At 40.1% G+C, this 18,326-nt stretch overlaps 1 protein-coding gene across 1 annotated transcript; it reads left to right on the forward strand.

Moving 5' to 3' along the window:
• The first annotated feature begins 386 nt into the window (after window positions 1-386).
• ALKBH3 (alkB homolog 3, alpha-ketoglutarate dependent dioxygenase) lies at window positions 387-17,962 on the forward strand. Its single transcript, XM_062495056.1, has 9 exons — window positions 387-456; window positions 1,748-1,860; window positions 3,007-3,041; window positions 3,919-3,966; window positions 5,558-5,661; window positions 6,864-6,952; window positions 9,836-10,045; window positions 16,487-16,585; window positions 17,105-17,962. The coding sequence occupies exons 1-9, from the start codon at window positions 387-389 to the stop codon at window positions 17,195-17,197; spliced, it is 861 nt and encodes a 286-aa protein (XP_062351040.1). The 3' UTR covers window positions 17,198-17,962.
• Window positions 17,963-18,326: the final 364 nt, after the last annotated feature.

Raw genomic sequence — 18,326 nt, forward strand, 5'->3', positions numbered from 1 at the left:
GGTAATCACTAACCTAATTTTTAACTTAAGTTTTACTTATCCTTTAACCTAAATTGCCTCGATTTTAATTTTGAATGTCCGTTCACCTCGGTGATAGAGGTGTAGTGCCTATTTAATAGCTGTCCGCGTCCTTGGGGACTACCCTGGGTCCCTGTCAGGAATAAGGAGGGGGTTGTCAGCGGCGAGACCGGGAGCGCAGTTTCCCTTGTTGGAACGGGACAAGCAGGGAGGCAGGCAGGTCAGGTCGGGCGCCGCTGGCAGCCCCGGCTCAGGGCGCCTTTAATGGAAGCTCTGCCCCTCCTTGCGCGGCGGGCGGAGCTGCGGCCGCACGGCCGGGCCGGGCCCGGTGCAGGCGTGGGGCCTTGGGCAGGGCCGGGGCCTTGGGCATGGCCGAGAGGCGGCAGCGGGCCCGGGTGCAGGGCGGCTGGGCCAGCGCCCCGGCGGGGCGGCCCGCAGGTAAGGAGCGCCCGGAGCCTTCCCTTCCCTTCCCTTCCCTTCCCTTCCCTTCCCTTCCCTTCCCTTCCCTTCCCTTCCCTTCCCTTCCCTTCCCTTCCCTTCCCACGGCCGGCACTCCTCTGCCGTCCTGAGCGCGGCGGGGCCGCTCTCCGCCAGCGCTTCCCGAGGGCTGGCCGTTCCTGTCGGTGACTGAACTGCAGGGGTTCCAACCTTGTTTTTAAGTGAATTTACGCAGGTGCCACAGGGGCGGCGATTTTGGATGCGGAACGCAGGGGGATGGATGCGTTGCTAACGCGCGCGTCCTTCGCATCTCTGGGCAGCTCGAATGAGACGAATAGTGCTTGTTCTGTAAGAACTTAGTCACTCATTCATAAAACGCATTATGGGCACTCGTTTAGCTTTTCACGGTGAAAACACTGTAAAATAAAGAGAAGTAGTGAAAAGGATTGGAGTTAACATCACGGGTTTTTAGCAAATATTGAAACCTAAGCGTGCAGAGGCAGAGGAACACTATGAAGGTTTCCACTCTTGCAGGAGGGACTGGTTTGTTTTTGCGAACCTGCTCAAAACACGTTCCACTCACCTGGCTACAGTTTCCGTAAAGCTCCCCTATGTGCGGGCTGAGCATCCTAGGCAAGCTGATTCTTTATTTTAATCATGAAAAAGAGTAGTCAACTGTTTCGATTTATGCATGTGGCCTCAAACTTTTCTGTCACAGGAGCATTTCATTGCTCCTGTTCCTGAGGAGATTAAAAAAGATACATTTTCCTCACTGTTTGAATTATGCAGAGTGAAGACTTTGTGTTTCAGACCCATTTTAAGGCCTGTTTGCATGTGTAAATAAAACACCTGAAGTGTGCCAAAGTGGCTCTTCCACTTTCTCCCTGGTTTAAAAATCCTGTTTTAATAGAAGTATTTTTCTTCTCTCTCTCTCTTTTTTTTTTTTTTCCTTCCTTCCTGAGAAAAGGAATACAGAGGGAAGCACCTTAGCTGCATGGAGCAATTTCTGCTGGTTTATGATAGGTGTTTGTTGTAGAATTAAGAAGTTACAGGTGTCTTCCTTTCTGATAAGACTATGTTTTCAGTTTTGTTTGTCCATAAATAACAAATATATATATAAAAATTCAGTTTCTGTGCAGTTTTAACTCTTAGGTTTGGCAATTTCCTGAAGTCTCTGCCAAGCATAGGAGACTACTCCAAGGAATGATTCCAGAAGTTTTTCCGAATTATATATTTTAGTATGGTGATAATTAATTCATGTAATCTTTTCTTCTTTCTCCATTTGTTGTAGCACCTAAGGCACCTGTGGCCAGCAGCCTTTCCCTTGCAGGTGCCAGACCAGCATGGAGACAGAAAGATCAGCCTCATGCTCAAAAGCAATTTGTATTTGAAAAGCCATCAGAGGTAAAAACTACAGGGAACTAGCAGAATCTCATCTGTTATTAAACTTCAAATGATAGGTAAAAATTATTTGAGACTATAGTCCATGAACTTTGAGCTTTTGCTAAGCAGAGTTATTAATTGTTTTGCATATATGGCAAACAAAAAAAGTTATGGTCCCTCTGTTTAACCTGTTCAGAACTATTCTTTTTTTTCAGAGACCCAAAAAAATATGTTCTACTAAAAATTCAATGTATGATGTCCTAAGTATGGTTTGAGCTCTTCTTGTATTCCTCAGGTGGGGTATCTGTCTTAACTTGTTACAGAGGAAGAGCAAGGGATTTGTTTTCTAGACTTTATGTCCCATCAGCTGATGAAGGATATTGTGCTCTGTGCAAAGTGAGGGCACTTCCTTGCTTAGGGACAAAAATAATCATGAGTACTTCTTTCTAAGCTAGACTTAGTTGAAAGGCTGTCATCTTGTCTTGGAAGCGTTGAAGATGGCCTGGGAAGATTCTCTCTCCCCTGTGACAAAGACCTGCTATCTATATAGTACCATATTTTGATCCTCTTGTTGGCTCAATGCTGTAACTTCTTGCAAATCAGAACTCCACTGAGCTCAGAGAAGAGAAGCATAAATCCCTGAGACAACCAGAATGATAGCCGGGGCTGGATTAAACTACTCTGTCTTTTAACAAAATACAGCTATCTCAGCTGTGCAGACAGCTTTATAGTGTTAGCTTCTGCTGTGTGGGATCTTTTGTGTTTTGCTTGTTTGACTGAGGCCTGCAGTTTGTTCATGCTTCTTAGGGTTACTCTGAATTTTTCTTTACATAAGGATATTTTCATAAATATAAAGATAAGAATTTTTTTTGATTGTAGTTGATAAATAGCAAGTCTTGAGATAATCCAAATAATTTAGAAATCGGTGTCCTGTAGGGGGCAGTTGATGGCTAAAATCCAGCTTGCAATTGTAGCTGCATTTGAGAGTTTCTGGGATGAAGAGGGAGTTGCTGAGCTGTTACTACCCTCTTGCCCTGAGGTGTGTTTTTCTCACTGGCTTGTCAGTGTGTGGCTACACAGAGTCACTAGAGAGGACTGTGAGTTCTGTGTGACTGGAGACTGCCATGTACTTCAATATTCACTGTGTACTGCCTTGTTCCCTTTCAGGTGGAACGCAGAGTTCCTGAGGCAGGTGTGATAGAGTGAGTACCCTGCTGACTTCTATGTGCACTTTTTCTGTCGTCATGGTCAGTAAGAGTAGAAATTGTGGACTTTTAACCCTTTTGTCATGAGCTCAGTGTATTAGCAGGAGAGCTCAAGCCAGTTAACTGGTTCTTATGCCTTTGGTATAGCTTGGAAGCCAGTAATCATCATCAGTTGGACATTCTAGTTCAGCACAGTTGCCAGTATGTCTTCTTTGGTTAGCAGTGCACATTTTCCTAGTGCATTCCCAGTGTAAACTATGCTGGAAATTACTTACTCTGGAATATACCAGAAACATAGCTTGTATGGCAGCTACTTTTCAAGGCTCAGAGAGGTAGCTGATAGTAAGTTTAATAGTGAAGCTGAGTATTTGTGTGTCACTTAGCCTTTGTGTTGGAATGGAGGTCTTCTCAGGATAACTTTGGCATGAAGCGTGACAAAGTGTAGTGGTGTATGGTGGAGTAAGAGATACTGAAAATCCAGCTTGGTTCAGTTTGGCTATCTTGGTAGAATTTTCTTTCTCAGTGTACCTATAAATGCAAACATAGTGATCTGTGTGCAGTCATGTATGGTTGTCTCCTTTAGGATCCCTCTTTTTTTTTTTTTCTTTTATTTTTTTTTTTTTCTAAGAGCCCTAAAACTGTACGGAGGCTTTGCATGTACTTCCTGTCCCTCCCTTCACCAAACTCATTTGCTTCTGCAGCATGCTTTGCTGCCTTACTCTGACCTTTATGTCCAGGACATTATTTCTTCTCTTTTCTTTTTTAAAGAAAACTTTCCCTAGTCCAGGCCTACAGCAATTCTAGTCTCTGTTACTCGGTCTGAGATAATTTCTTCTTTGTCTTTCTGATGGCTCTTGCCTTTCTACATCCTCAGCAAGCGTGGTGTGTATGAGCTCAGCAAGGGACCAACTGGCATTTCTAGGTAAGTGGATGAAATGTTATTTGCTTTTGCAGAGTGATGTGGTGATTCTCAGCTTTCTGAAGTCTAGTCTCTATAGAGGGTTTTGACTTCAGTAGCTGCACACTGCACTTTGTGTGCATCGTCTGTTTAGAGTAGTTCTGGAAATACTTGTGAGTGACAGGTAGCAGGGAGACAGATGGTTCTGAGCAGTACTGAAGAGAAGAAAAAGAAACCTCTTGACATCTGGTATGTACTGTATCCAGTGCTCTTTCCAGAATAAGGACAAGGGGCTGTGCCAATTTGTTTCATGATTTACAGTAAGTTGCTGATGCAAATTTGGATCAGTATTCCTGTGTTAGCAAGTGTGTGATGTCTGTGTTGTACTGTTAAGAGGAGCCCAAAAGTTACAGCTGTAAATTGGAATTGTTTTAAGTAAATCTAATAAAAGCATTTAACTTTAGGCAACTGTGGTAACCTCAGAATTGTCCCTTCTGCTTAATATGCCATGCCTTAATTATTTCAGCTTCAGGACACTTCAAAACAAAACCTACTTGATTCCTATTAACTAAAATGCATTTTACCTTGCTGACTTAGCTGCAATATCAGTATTAATCCTCTTCTTTTGAATTTGATTGATTTTTATTAATAGTGGAAAAAGTGCCAAGGACATAGTAATTTTTGTGCATTTAATTTCCTCCGATTATTGTATTATTTTATTTTTGTGCCTTCATCTTAGTTTTTTCTGAAGATGTAAATAAATTTTTAAAGCATTTTGAAAAGTAAAAGCTTAGACCAGCTGGAAAGAGACAAGATACGCAGTCAGCCAGGTTGCCCTGTGTTTTCTGGAGTTTGTTTTCATAATAGACTGATGGAATATATCTATTTCTGAAAAGTATAATCAGATTTGCATCTTTACTATATACTCTTACTGTGACATCTTTGGAGCATGGAATACTTGTGACAATAAACTGCTGTTAGCAGCATTCCTACTCTGCAGCCCACCACGGTGGCTGTATTTCTTGGATGACTGTTACTCCAATCAAAATACTAGATGTATGTATAGAAATGAAAAAATAGGAGATGTTAAATATGATTCTTATGCTAAATACTTTTCCTTATGTATTTGTAAGAGTGGCAGTAGTAAGAGTAAGTGTAAGAGTATTTGTAGGAATGGCAGTAGGGATAAAGGGCTGTCAAATTCTAAGTGATGTGGAGATAGTGAATAAAGGGGAATTATTTACTTAATGTTGATTGTATTACCATAATCAGGTCTATCTGATTTATCAGAAGTCAAGATAATAACAAGCAGAAGGATGCCATTTTTCAAAACATATGGGTGATTCTGGAATTCATGGTATGCTGTTGGTTGTCATATGATTTTATAAATTTTGAAAAGAAATTGCATGCTTTTGGTGAGGGTGAGACTCAACAGGAGCCCTTCTGTTCTTTCCTTCATGCCTGCTTTGGCCGTGGTCAGAAACAGGATACTGGGCTTTGACATTTGATGCATTACAGCCATTTTTAACTCCTTTGGGAATCCTGGAAATGAAAATATTTTCCCAGAGCGGATGTAGAAATGTATATTCCTTCAGTTTTTCTTTTCCATCCTTAGGATTCATTTGATTCCTGGCTTTATTGACTCAGAACAGGCAGACTGGATGTTTGAGCAGCTCCTCCAAGACATACCCTGGGGTCAGCGAACTCACATCAGACAGGGTAAGGGGTGTGTAGACCAACTTTTCAGGTCATTCTCAGGTCAGTTCCATACCAGAATCTCTGCATTGTTTAGAATTGATTTTCATTTTCAGTGTTACTACTTCTTCAAGTTTCTGTGCAGGTTTTCCATGCATATCTGAAGACTGCTGCAGCTTAGTTTTCAGTCTCTAATACCATGTTACTATTGCCAACTAAATGGGATCTTTTCCAAATTAAAATTGCCTGTCTTTAAAATCTTGGAATTTTACTGTCTCTTCTGTCATCTCCAGTTCTTTTACTCACTCATTTTGTAAGGTTAGGTCTGGTCACCATCATACAATCTCCCAACAATGCTGCAAAATCTGTGTTCTTTGAGGTTTTTTTTCATGAGGTATATTTTTTGCCTCTGGTACCGTAAATCCTAGCAGAGCATATTCCTTCTCCTTTGGCTTTAGTTAATAGCTCCAGTATGCAGTAGGAGAAGAGGCTGCTATTCTGGATTTGTTCACTAAGGGGCACCTGTTCTAGCAGAATTTCACTTTGAGTCAGGAGCTGATACAAGATATCAGAGTAGTTACTTGATGGGGCTGGAAACTGTCCAACACATATGTTTCTTGGCTGGCAATAAAGGGACAGTATAAAGTAGAATGCTGCCTGTCAAGCATTAGAAATAGTTGCCAAAATAGCCTTTTCAGAAGCCGAAAATATTTTAAACCTGGTATTTGTGTTATACCACAGAGCATACACATACTGACATAATATTGTGTCCAGCCTTGCTGGATTTTGTTTCTGTAATGTCGCAAGGGTGCTACAGTCCTTTCTACTTCACCCTTTCCAGTGTATCCTTCTGCATCTTGCAATTTATGCCAGCATACTGGGCACCAGAGCCAGGTGAACTTAAAACAAGATAAAATTTCAGTTTCATTTTGCTGTCTTTAACTCATCCAGTCCCTGCTCTGTATGTCATATAGGGGTGAAAAAATGGATATGTTTCCAAGATTTTGACAAGGTAATTGCTCCTGCAGATGCATACCTGATTTTGAATAATTTCATTCCTTCATTTGAGTTTATTATGTAAAGCTGAGGATTTTAAGGGGCTGCTTTTTAACATTAGGTGAATGGACGACGTCTTTTTTGATCAAGTTTCTTGGCAGAATTGCATCATCATTCCATTTTCAAATCTTTTGATAAGACAACTGAGAAGGTCTTTTTGTTTTTTTCAGAATTATCTTTTGAGGAACCACGGCTTACATCCTGGTATGGTGAACTTCCTTACACATACTCCAGGATAACAATGCAGCCAAATCCAAATGTATGTGTATGTTTGCATGTGTTTTATTATTGTCTACAGTGAAATCCTTTGCAGAGATCAAGAGACAAAAATTCCTTCTATCCTCTGTTCTGGTTATCTAGAGGATCTGTTAGCATTTCATTTGAGATCAGCTGCAGATTCTACAGGAATGTGGTCAGTTTTATAAAGCACACTTTGAGTGAGTTGGCTGAGAGCAGTGTGATTTAGTTACCAAATGTTGCCAAAAGGAAGTTGCTACTCTAGAGTTTTAAGTTTTGCTTTGGGTCACTGTAGCTTTGGACAAAATTCTGAATTGCTATGCGTGACTTAGTCTAAGCATCTTTGTGTGGGAGATTGTACTCTAGACAGTCATACTGATTTTTTTTGTTGTAAAGATACAGTAATGCCAATTACTGAAATAGTTTCAGAAACACTTGGGTTCACTACTGCTTAAATGAAAGTTTAGGCGTATTTTGATTCCTGTGTGGATGCTATGAAATTCACACATGCAGCTCATCTGCTCAGCAACTCCAGATTGTAGCATGTAATTTCCCACACTGTTTTGGAAGAGTTAAAACCCTTCTGAGTGATTCAGTGATGTGTTTTTCATGTTTTCTCCCTCTGTCTCTCTCTCTCTCTCCCCTTTTCTCTCAGCCTGTTGTCCCATCAGCCTGTCTCTTGGTATTGCTTTGTTTAAAATTTCCATGGCAGTAATTAGGTGTCACTGTTGAAAGCTGGATAGCATGAAAGAAAAGTGTCCCAAGTGCCAGAACTGCTGCCAAAGTGGGATGTTTGGGAGGAGTTGGAAAGGCGGTATTTAACATGATGAGTTGCAAACATTCTCTAGTCTCGAAAAAAAAATGAAGTTAAAAATTCTGTGACCTGTGGAACTTGTGGTGAAAAAACAGGCATTTCTTTGGTACTCATTTGTGAAATACTATTTTAAGTGGGCTTTTCTGAATATGGAAGTGGGCTTTTCCCTTAATAGCTTTAGAGATTGTTGATGCCCTCACAAAATCATTCTATTGTACACTTAACGATTTAAATTCAGTTCCGAACTGTCTGTTGTGAAACCCTTTGCTGCTCAGAGATTGGATAGAGCCCATATACCCCAAATTCAAGGTTTCTTTTCAGTTTGCATCAAGTTCTGAATTAGTACTCATTGGGCCACTGGCTTGTTTCTCTCGTCCAAAAGGTGCAAAGCCTAAATGTGTCACTTAGGCTGGTTCTGTCTTCTGTTCCTGAATACTTCTGCCTTTTACTGAGAAAAGAAACTCAAGCAGAAAGTGAGATGCACTGGAGAAGTTGCACAGCTGGAAGACAGCCTTTCCCCAGCTGGAAGCTGCCTGTAGGCACATCCACTGCACATGGACACTGACATTTCACACAGATTTGCGGGTGGGAGTACCTGCAGCTTAGAAGAAGTAGGGGATGGTGTAAATAGCACAGTCCCTACTTGTAGAATAGGGTTTCTAGCACAAAAATATCCTGAGTAAAATGTAATTTAGTGCACAGCTTAGCCAAAAGCAATTACTCCCTTAAACACTTGATCTGTTGGAGTAACTAACTTTATGTCCCTCCTTTTTTGTTTGTAAGAACTGGTGTGATTGCAGCACTTCTAGATATAATCCAGTGTTTGTGCCTAAATGAATTTTGCTATTAGAAAATGCTTCTCTGTAAGCAGTGATGGAGTTGTTTCAACAAATATTTCAACAAAACTACTTCCATGCTGCAAGTTTGTAGTGGTGACAGACTTTTCAACTACATGGTAAAATTCACTGTATGGTAACATTTTAGTAATACATACTTCTGTGATGGGAGTTAATGAAATCTAGTCCTGGTTGGTCACTGAAAAGTGCTCTCAATAATTCTTGTTGGACTATTCTGCACATTCAGGCAGCTCAGTTGCAATCAAACTTTTTTGTTGTTGTATTACTGCTTTTTAGCTGCAAACTACGTTTATCTAGCATTAATTACTGACATGATGCTTAATCGTTGAAGGCATGACTTAGCTAGAAATACCCCATTAGAGAAAGATGATATGTTGAGCCTCCTGCAGTGTGACCAATAATTTAAATACCTGTTAAACTTGGGGAAGCTTGGAAAGAAGGTAGTACAGCCTTGTTTATTAGAGGCGCATTCTAGAAAATATTTCTAGCTGTCTGTTGCTTCTTCTGCCAATAGTGCACTGGGAGATTTGGAATCAGTTTCTTATCCTCTCTTTACCTCTGTTTCTGCTTATATAATGGAGAAAAATTCTGGCCTACACTGCTTTGCCTTTTTTGTTCTTTATATATTTGTGTAGTTCTTAAAAGCACTCTTGACAGATGAAGGTCATGATGTATGTTTATAACATTAAATAACTGGACTGAGTTGTAATGGAATGTGCAGAACTTCCCTGGGCTGTGGGCTCGGCAAGATGTTAGCATAGGAAAGGATGAAATCCATTGGTTTTGTGACTCACGGAAGAGTTAGTGTTGAAGTCAAAACTCCAAGAGGTGATGAGTTGAGCTCAACAAGCTGTGCTGACAGAGTGGGGACAGAGGGCTGTTATGCCAACCATTTCCTCTTGTTCTCTGTCAGCAGCTGCAGGCAATTGAGAGCAGTGTCATTTAGTCACTGATTGCCTCCATTAGTATGAAAGGCAGCCTGGCTTCAGAGTTTTAAGAGATGATTTAGTATTGAGTGATGGGTAATGTGTGCATATTTTGCAGAAAGCCCAGCCCATTTTTCTGCTCTACTAAAATATCATCAGAATTGCTATGAGTAATTTGTTTGATTTTAAGCTTATTGTGGTTAAAGTGCAGTATATTTTGTTTCTTAGTAGTTTTTGCCTTCTGTCTTGCATTACCTGCCCCTGGCCTGCGTTCATGGCATTTTCATTCCCCTCTGTGCTGATTGCAGTGGCATCCTCTGCTGACCATGCTAAAGGAGTGCATTGAAGAATTCACTGGCTACACCTTCAACTCCCTTCTATGCAACCTCTACCGAAATGAGAAGGACAGTGTGGACTGGCACAGTGATGACGAGCCATCGCTGGGAAAAAATCCTGTCATTGCCTCACTCAGCTTTGGTGCTACTCGGACCTTTGAGATGAGAAAAAAACCTTCCCCTGTGAGTGTTCATATCACACTGGAAGAGTCTTATAGCTACTAATATGTTCATTGTTTTCCCCATTTAAGAGAATTTAATTACTAAAACATTTCAAAGTTAATGAAAGCACAACTGGGCAAGTTCTGTGGAATAAGTGTAGAGATCCAGAAATGTCTCACATGGACCACGACATCCTAAAGATGGGGATGGGACCACTCTAATAATGTGCAGCAGTGTAGTGTAGTGCTACAATGAAATTGGAATGTGGGCAGTCTTCTGCCCAAATAAGGGCCCTTCCTGGTACTTAAAATTAAATCAGTGATGCTGGAAGGGGACTTATACTGTACAAATGAGTCAAACAAAGACTTGCTGTCATTTTCTTAAACTCAGGCCAGTGTTGTGTAATGCAGAGTGTACATGGGGTGAAGAGTAGTTCTGACTGCTCTTGTACATAAAAATCCTCTTAATGGTGTTTGCATTTTGATGTGTGTGTATTCAGATTGAGGGGCACTGAACAAAGGGAGGAAGCTCCGTTTCTTTTCCATAAAATGCCTTGGAAGCTGTCACAGGCTAAACAGAGATCCTCTATTTTGATAAGGAGATGTATGGGATATCCTTTCCGGAGTTAATTGGTGATTCAGTAGTGAATACTTTCTAGATAAAGTGTTGTGCTTGGGAATGCTTTATAAGCCAGCTTAAAACTTTGCAGTTTGTATTTATCCAAGAAAAGGATTCACATTCATTGAGAATACAGACCTTATTTTAGGGTGTCCTGTTTTCTACTTGTGCAGTCTTTGACAACTTTGGAAAGAAAGTTTGTTATCTGCTATTTATTCTGAGTGGGTAGTACAGAAAGCAGAGGTAATAATTACCAGCCTACAGGAAAACTCTATGCTGACATCCTGAAGCCTGCCCATCAAGAGTCACCTTGGGTCACATAGTCTGAACAGCAAAGGTCAGAAATCGAACCAGAAAACAAATAGTTTGTAGTTTTCACCAGTTCTCCAATCTGTGAATTCTTTGTTGCCTGAAGTGAATTTAATCTTGGTCCCTGAGCATGAGATCACATAACCAATCTATTATGACAGTGGGCCTATCAAGAACAGCTGCCCCTGCTGCCGTATTGATAATAAAATGTCAGCTGGAAAGTTTATTCCTCTAGAAAGCTGTAAATGGTGCTTGGATTAATTTTAGAAGTGCCTGTGTTCCCCATCGATGAATAAGAATGAAATATGCTTAAACTTCAGTGTAAACTTTGCAGGTTCTGTCTTAAAAATCAATCCTAGTTCTTGAATAAGATGCCTTTTTCATAGATTTTCTGAAAAGACACCCACTATTAGCAAAGAGGAAATTCAGTCTGTGCCATTTGTACTTGGCTGCTTTATCTGTACTGAATGATTTCTTCCCTTTTCTTCTAGAGATGGATGGTTTTCTATAGATGTATCCCTCAAGCTCTCCTCATTGTTTTTTAGCACCTTTGACCTGATATTTCTGACTACCTGAGTCTGGCTACCTCTGAAGCGTATTCCTTTTGCAAGTATGATGTACCTTTTTTTTGAGGTAGAATCCCCATGTGCAGATCTTTGAAATAGTTGCTATTAAGTGTGCTTAAGGGAACTCATACTTAATAGTTACATGGCACACATTACATGTTCTTTGCACATTTCCAAAGCCTGAAGTTTCTTGAGAGCATCCTATGACAGTAGATGCTTTGCCAAGTGGGACTTACAGGAGGATCTGATGGAAATTGCAACCTTTCAGGCTGTACCACCAAAAAAGTAATTTTCATACTCTATTGCACTCTAGCATTTCCCTCTTTCATTAAAAGAAAGTTAAGACTGATTGTAAATCTTTGAAGTTTGATCATTCCTTTGTTAAAAAGCAAGTTACAGGAAGAGAAATGTAATCTAAGGAGAAGGAATTCAGACTAGCAGTTATCACGGGCATTCACGCTCTCCCTGGTTTCAGTATCAGCCAGTGTCAGTACATTGGGTTTTCTAGAGTAAATCTTCATTGAGGAGGGAAATAGAAAGTAAATCCTTTTCCTCCCAAAATTAAACCACTTTTGAGGGCCAACATGGTGCTCTTTCAGATTCTAGGGTTTCAAAGTCCTTAATTTCCCTCTGTTCTTGTAAGTGCTTTTGCATATTTGGAGATGAAAGATACAATGAACATACAAGATGAGAAATAACTGTAGTAGAACATCACTGTGGATAAATGGTACTAGGAAAAAATGTGGTTTCCTGGGAGGGATCATGTACTGAGTACACAACAGTATGTATCATAAGTGAGGTCACAGCTTGAAGGGCAGTTGAGGACTACTAGATCAGAGCCTTCAGAGACTTCATATTGGTATTTCTACAAATATTTCCTAGATTATATCTTGAAATGTGGATGAACCTGATAGTGAATAAAATTCTGTTTCTCTAGCTGAAAAGATGACCAGTAGTGTTGATGGATTGCATTTTTTGTGCATGTTTATATGAATTTTGACAATTGTCTGCTAGTAATTTGGTAGTGTTTATATAAGTCACTCTGAAACAATCACACAATCTGATATCTTTTTTTCATTTGGCAAAAATGAAAAAATATTTACTTAGGTTTAAGTGGGGTTTTCTTAGTCTTATCCTGAAAATTGTTCTGAAAGGTTCAGTCCTCTGTTTTTCTTTTTGGTGAGCACTGTACTGGATAAGTCTTCATCATAATAGAGGGTAAAGGAGTGTAGAGACTACGTGCATAGGGTGTTTGTATCTTCTTAAACAAGCATCCTTTGTGGATAAGTAGAAATAATTCTTACTGGGATTTCAGCCTAGTGCCTATGAAAAATAAGCTGCAAATACATTTCAGGTGTAAATTCCACTCTGGAATAAGGAGACTTCGTGGGAATTAACATGACTCCAGAAACTGTTTTCTTTTGCCTGCTGAAATTTTTCTTTATAAGAAATTCTTCTTTCCAAATACAGCCTTTTCTGTTTATTTGGACCAGTTACATGCAAGCACCTAGTATTTTTCCTTTCCTTTAAATGGTTTCTAGGGTTTTGTGAATTCCTACTTCATAGTTAAAAGTCTACAGTGATATGGTTTCTTCTGTTTTCTTCTTCCAGTTCCAGTAAATTACTTTCACCTTGCTCCTACTTCTTTGTCCCCCCTGCCCCCATCATTGTAGCTCCTGCCTACGCTGAAATCAGGAGACAATTGCTTTGCTTTAGCGCTGTGATTCATACACAGTTCACACAGCTATTGTTGAGTCAGTGAGTCCTCTTGTGCTTGCCTACAGCCTGAGTGTCACCACTGTGGCACTGTGACCTCCTCCCATTCCCCACACAGCCTCAAGCCCCGAGGTCCACTTGGACATGGCTTCATCCTCCCGGTTGAGAGGAATTAATTTCACTCTGTGGGATGGGTGTTTCTGATGCAGCCTCACTACCATTTTTTTACTATTTCTTGTTGGCTGCTCAGCTGCGAGACAGTGCCAGTTTATGTGATTGTGTCCTGCTGGAAGCTGAAGTGGGGAATGTTAGTGGGGGGGGGCTTGTCCCGTGGGAGAGGGCGAGTGCCATAGGGACCAGCTGGGTGGCTGTCCAGCAAATGTGAGCTGTGGAAGGAGTTAGAAAGCCAGCTGTCAGCTGGCTCTTCTTCCATCTATAACCAAGGAAACCGATGGCTGCTGGGACCAAGGGAGCTTCACAACCTGTGAGATAATAGCAGGATGTTCAAAGAATCAGCCTTCAGATGGGTCTGCCCTTCAGATAAATCCCTGAAGCACAGTCCTTTTTTCCTAGCAGAAGGTGAAGATCTCCTAGTGCTTCTGGAAACAGCAGAAAAATAACCCCTTTGTGTATTAACAGACCTAATTGAAGATGAATGTGGGAATATGTGGAGCATGGTAGAAGCAGAGGTTCAGATCAAGATGAAGCAGGTTGAACTTTCAGATTGGCATGAAAGAGACTCACAGACAGCAGTGGCTGCAGAGGAGGAGGGGGAGTTGTCCACCAGTATTGGCAGGGCTTGAGGAGCTGTGGACAAGCGGAGAGGAAGAAGGGAGTGCTCAGCTGCAGAAGGACTGAGGGGGTTTAAAGGCAGGCCAGTGCATTATGTGAGGAAAGAGCAGTACAGCTGATACATCGTTACTAAATCCGTAGAGAAAAGAACTGCAGTGAGGATTTTGTCAGAGACAGTGAAAATAAACATGTTAAATGCAGAAGTACTGATAGATGAGACTACTTTGTTATGGAGGAGGGATTATACAGATGGTGCTAGACCCAAAAACTTGAAAAGATGGATACAATCAAGAGGAAATCTGAAAAATACAAGATGTGAACTTTTGTAAGGATAATTCTCTTGGTAATGGGTAAATAGGTGAAGCAGAAGACTAGGACCCAGTATTCTCCATGAAAGATGCTGACCTTTGCAATTAAAAATTATTTTGCATAATTTGGCTGCATAACTGCATTATTATTTATACATTCTTCTACAGGATGTTTCCATTTACTTTTCCTTTTAATAGAAGAGTCCTTTACACTGTCCAGAAATAATTTCCTACTACTATAGCAGTAAACCTTCCTGAGACTTAAAAACCAGCTTGGGTGATTTATATAGATTTATACTAGATCTTTTCTTGTTTTGATTTTGATAGCATTTCAAGAAAACAACCTTGATGTAGTCCAGGAATTCTTACAGGTTTTGTATTCACATCTTTCCTTACTTACTAACTGTAGTTACTGTAATAAAGGATTTAAAAAAAAAAAGTTTAGCCAGTGTACTTGGATAGTGTAAATCTTGGATTGAATTGAATGTGTAACTCAAGATTATGAAGATTCTAATATATTAAAAAGCAGAACAGTTGCTTTACTATGCCTGTTTTTGTAAGCAGGTAGTTTTGTGGTACATATATAGAGTTAAAAAGTGAACATAAAGAAGTCACCTGATGCACTTCTTTCCATGTTTGTTACCAGAAAGGCTTTTCTACCTTAGATGTCAAAAATAAATTACTTTCAGAGGTCAAGAAGTTTATGAAGGAAAAGTGAGTTTTCTGTATGTCTGACATCAGCTCTAGGAATAAAAGTTCTGAAATGAGCTTTGGTCAACAGTTACGACATGGAAGAAAGTAAGAACTTCTTGTTTAACTTCACTGGCTTTGCAAAGCAAATTGACATAAAAATATCTTTTTCTAAGTAAAATGGAGTTCAGAGAGGTCCCATTTAAACCAGAAAGTAATTGTTGTTTTTATATACGGACTTTTCTAAGCCAAAAGGGTGTTTTCTTCTAAATCATTTATCTTAGCAGAATTCCTTTTTAATTAAGATGAGCAAGAGATAAAAATAAGCCCACTATTGTCCATCACAAAGTGAAATGATGTAATCCTCTGAAATAGAAGTATGTGTGCAGTGATATTTCTTTGCTTTTCCTCAGCAGTCATGTTTATAACACCTATTTTTGAAATTTTTCCTTGTTTCCACTGAAAATAAGAAAATGTTTCTTGATACTGACTTGATACCAACCAAGCTCTATTGCATTTTACAAAGTGCAGTCCTCTTTCTAGCTGCTTATTATTTATCAACATGCACACAATCTCAGTTGGTTTTCTGAAAACCAAACTCTGGTTTAGTTTAGGACATAATTTGCCCAGTATTTGTTACTCTACCTCATTATTTTGAGCTTTTCAGCAAGCCATGAACTTGTAAAAGGACAAACCTCCTTCAAGCTGGACTACTACACACTTGACTTAACAGTGTATGAATCTGATTTGAAGTTGGAAAGGATAATGCAAAGCAGTAGGGAGTTGCTGTTCCCACTCATGTGGCATGTGGGAGGCCACTGCTGGTGTGTGTCACTATGTCTAGTTGTTATAGTTGAGTTTTAAAATAATTGCACATAATCTAAAGGCTTAACAAAGGTTTGCAAATTATTTGTCTTTAGTCTCGCATTCTGTTTTGTTTAGTGGTTTAAATGGATTAAGACAACTTGTTTTGCAAGATATTATAGGAAAAGGAGATTTTTTTTTTTAATAAGAAAAGCTCTTCTTCCAGCAACTAGTGCCATAGCAGCATGTAATGTTGTAACAAGAGAAATTCAGAATAGCAGGAAGATGTTACTTTTGATGAAGTAGTTAACTGGTGGAATCTAGGGTGGCTGTTGCAGAATGTCTCCACACTGAACTTTTAAGAAGTTTCCATAAGGTTTGCTGCCTCACTCCAGAATTTCGCACTAAATACAGGAAGTGGTTGTTGAACTTTGCCTGTGGCATCCAGGCAGTGAGATAAAATGGCTTCTTTTCATCATTAAAATGCTTGGCTCATGGACTTTATATGAAAGACAGATACAGAGAAGTTTGCTTAGACTTCTAGATCTTGAAAAAGCCTCCTCCTCCTCCCTCACTGGCTTTCTGAGCTCTGCTATAAAGGACTGGTTTTCTACCAAATGCACATGCCTGCTTCATGAGTGTCTAATGTATCTTTTTAGGAGGATGATGGAGACTATACTTATGTAGAAAGACTTAGAATATCACTGGATCACGGGACTCTGTTGGTGATGGAGGGAGCCACCCAGGAGGATTGGCAGGTAAGAACTCCTTGACACTGTTTATATGCTTTACTTGCAATGTAGTTTTCCAGATATGCTGAGGCACTCCCATGAAGGTATGGGACATTGTGCTTCCAGTGCCACAATTGTTTTCCAAGGCATTTGTATTGCTTTCTGCCTCAAAGTGTGAAAGCACTCACAGAAACAATGGGTTTGCTTTTCATGCCAAGTGGTGCAGTAGGAATCAGTTCGCATGTTCCATCATTAAAGTTCAGCAACAAAGGTTGCAGCCTGCAGTGAAAAGAGCAAAATCAATATAGAAACTTGGAATAGCAAAAAGTTGTAACTTAATTTAAGAATTCTGCAGTAATGTACAAAGACTTTTTGTTCTCAGTGGCCCCGAGCAGTCAGAACCTGATTTTTTTACGTTACCTAAGTGTTCAGAAATGCGAATAAAATGTCATCACAGGAAATGAAGGTTTTAGTCATTGTTTGATTACCTGTATTTTAAATGCACAAGCTCATGCTTTTTTTTTCTCTCTCTAATGCCACTTACAGCATCGAGTGCCTAAGGAGTATCATTCTAGAGATGAACGGATAAACTTGACATTTAGGATCATTTATCCAGAACCTGATGGAGTTTGGAAGTGAAGAGCCACTTTGGACATTGTTGGATATACACCCACGGCAGATCTAGAGCCTTAGATTGCTTAGATTTAAAGGAAGCCTTACAGGAACAGAGTTCCTTGAAGTCATGGGGACAAGAGATCTGTTTTCAAGGTCTTTGGCGATCAGAAGCTACCTGTGTTATGTGAATAGAAATTATATATTACTAGATGATACTAAATCAGAGGCTTTAAGTTGGTGAGCAGTGATTATTCTTAAAAGAGCATAAAGCACATGAAAGTTTTGAGAGATCCCAACTGGAGCAGGCAGATTCAGTGAGCAGATACTTTGCACCTTGTCTTGTCTCTCCTTTACTCCCACATCATGATCTCTATTGGAAGTAACGACAAGATGGGATTCTCTGATGTAAAGCCACTTCTATTTGTCTGTAGAGAAATGAAAAAGCTGCACTTGGTGATGATCTCTGGGTATTACTCATTTCACCAAAGGGTGGTGCACTGCTTTTCATCTGGAGGTTGCAGTCTTTTCCAATTAAGCAATCAGTTTCATAACTTAAATAACTACTTGAATTATACTGGTGTCTAGTGGAACAGAGGGTCAACGCTCTCTTCTGCTGTGCACTCTGTGGTCAGACTTTATCCTAACTGTTTATCCATGTTGACAGGACAAGGCAAAGGCAAGCAACAGAGACATCTGATGGCCCTGCTTTGGGTCAGTGCATGTTGCATTAAAGAATATACTCAGAGGGTTGTCTCTTGAGCCTCTGCTGTCACAAATCAGCAGTCAGCACCTCAGACTATATTCCAGGCTGACTTGCTGGAATCCCTCAATTTTACCTGCTGCTGGGAAGTAGTGAGCTGATGACTGCAGTCTGGATGTTAAGTCAGGGGTGCTGCCTATGTGATTAAGTTCTTACTGCAGCTAAATACCATCGCTGTATGGGATCAAATCATAGGTTTGGTCCATCTTCACTGTCTGCCTGCAGTAAGATCTAAGCACAGGTAAATATGCCTATGCCTTGTAACACATTAGCTTTAAGCAAGCTCATGTCCCTCTTCACTGTAAGAATAAATTGGTCTTGAGAAAATACCTGTCTTTTCTTAGCCAACATTTGCTGTGGTTAAAGTTCTTATTTGGTGAGAACAGTCAAATT

Source organism: Cinclus cinclus, chromosome 6 (genome assembly GCF_963662255.1).
Source record: "Cinclus cinclus chromosome 6, bCinCin1.1, whole genome shotgun sequence".
Taxonomy (NCBI): domain Eukaryota; kingdom Metazoa; phylum Chordata; class Aves; order Passeriformes; family Cinclidae; genus Cinclus; species Cinclus cinclus.

What these genes read in the sequence shown, in the direction of transcription:
- ALKBH3 (XM_062495056.1), top strand. Translation starts at nt 387, where the DNA reads ATGGCCGAGAGGCGGCAGCGGGCCCGGGTGCAGGGCGGCTGGGCCAGC. An exon ending in TATTTGAAAAGCCATCAGAG is followed by an intron (nt 1,861 to 3,006) that starts GTAAAAACTACA and finishes GTTCCCTTTCAG; the next exon opens with GTGGAACGCAGAGTTCCTGA. An exon ending in CCTGAGGCAGGTGTGATAGA is followed by an intron (nt 3,042 to 3,918) that starts GTGAGTACCCTG and finishes CTACATCCTCAG; the next exon opens with CAAGCGTGGTGTGTATGAGC.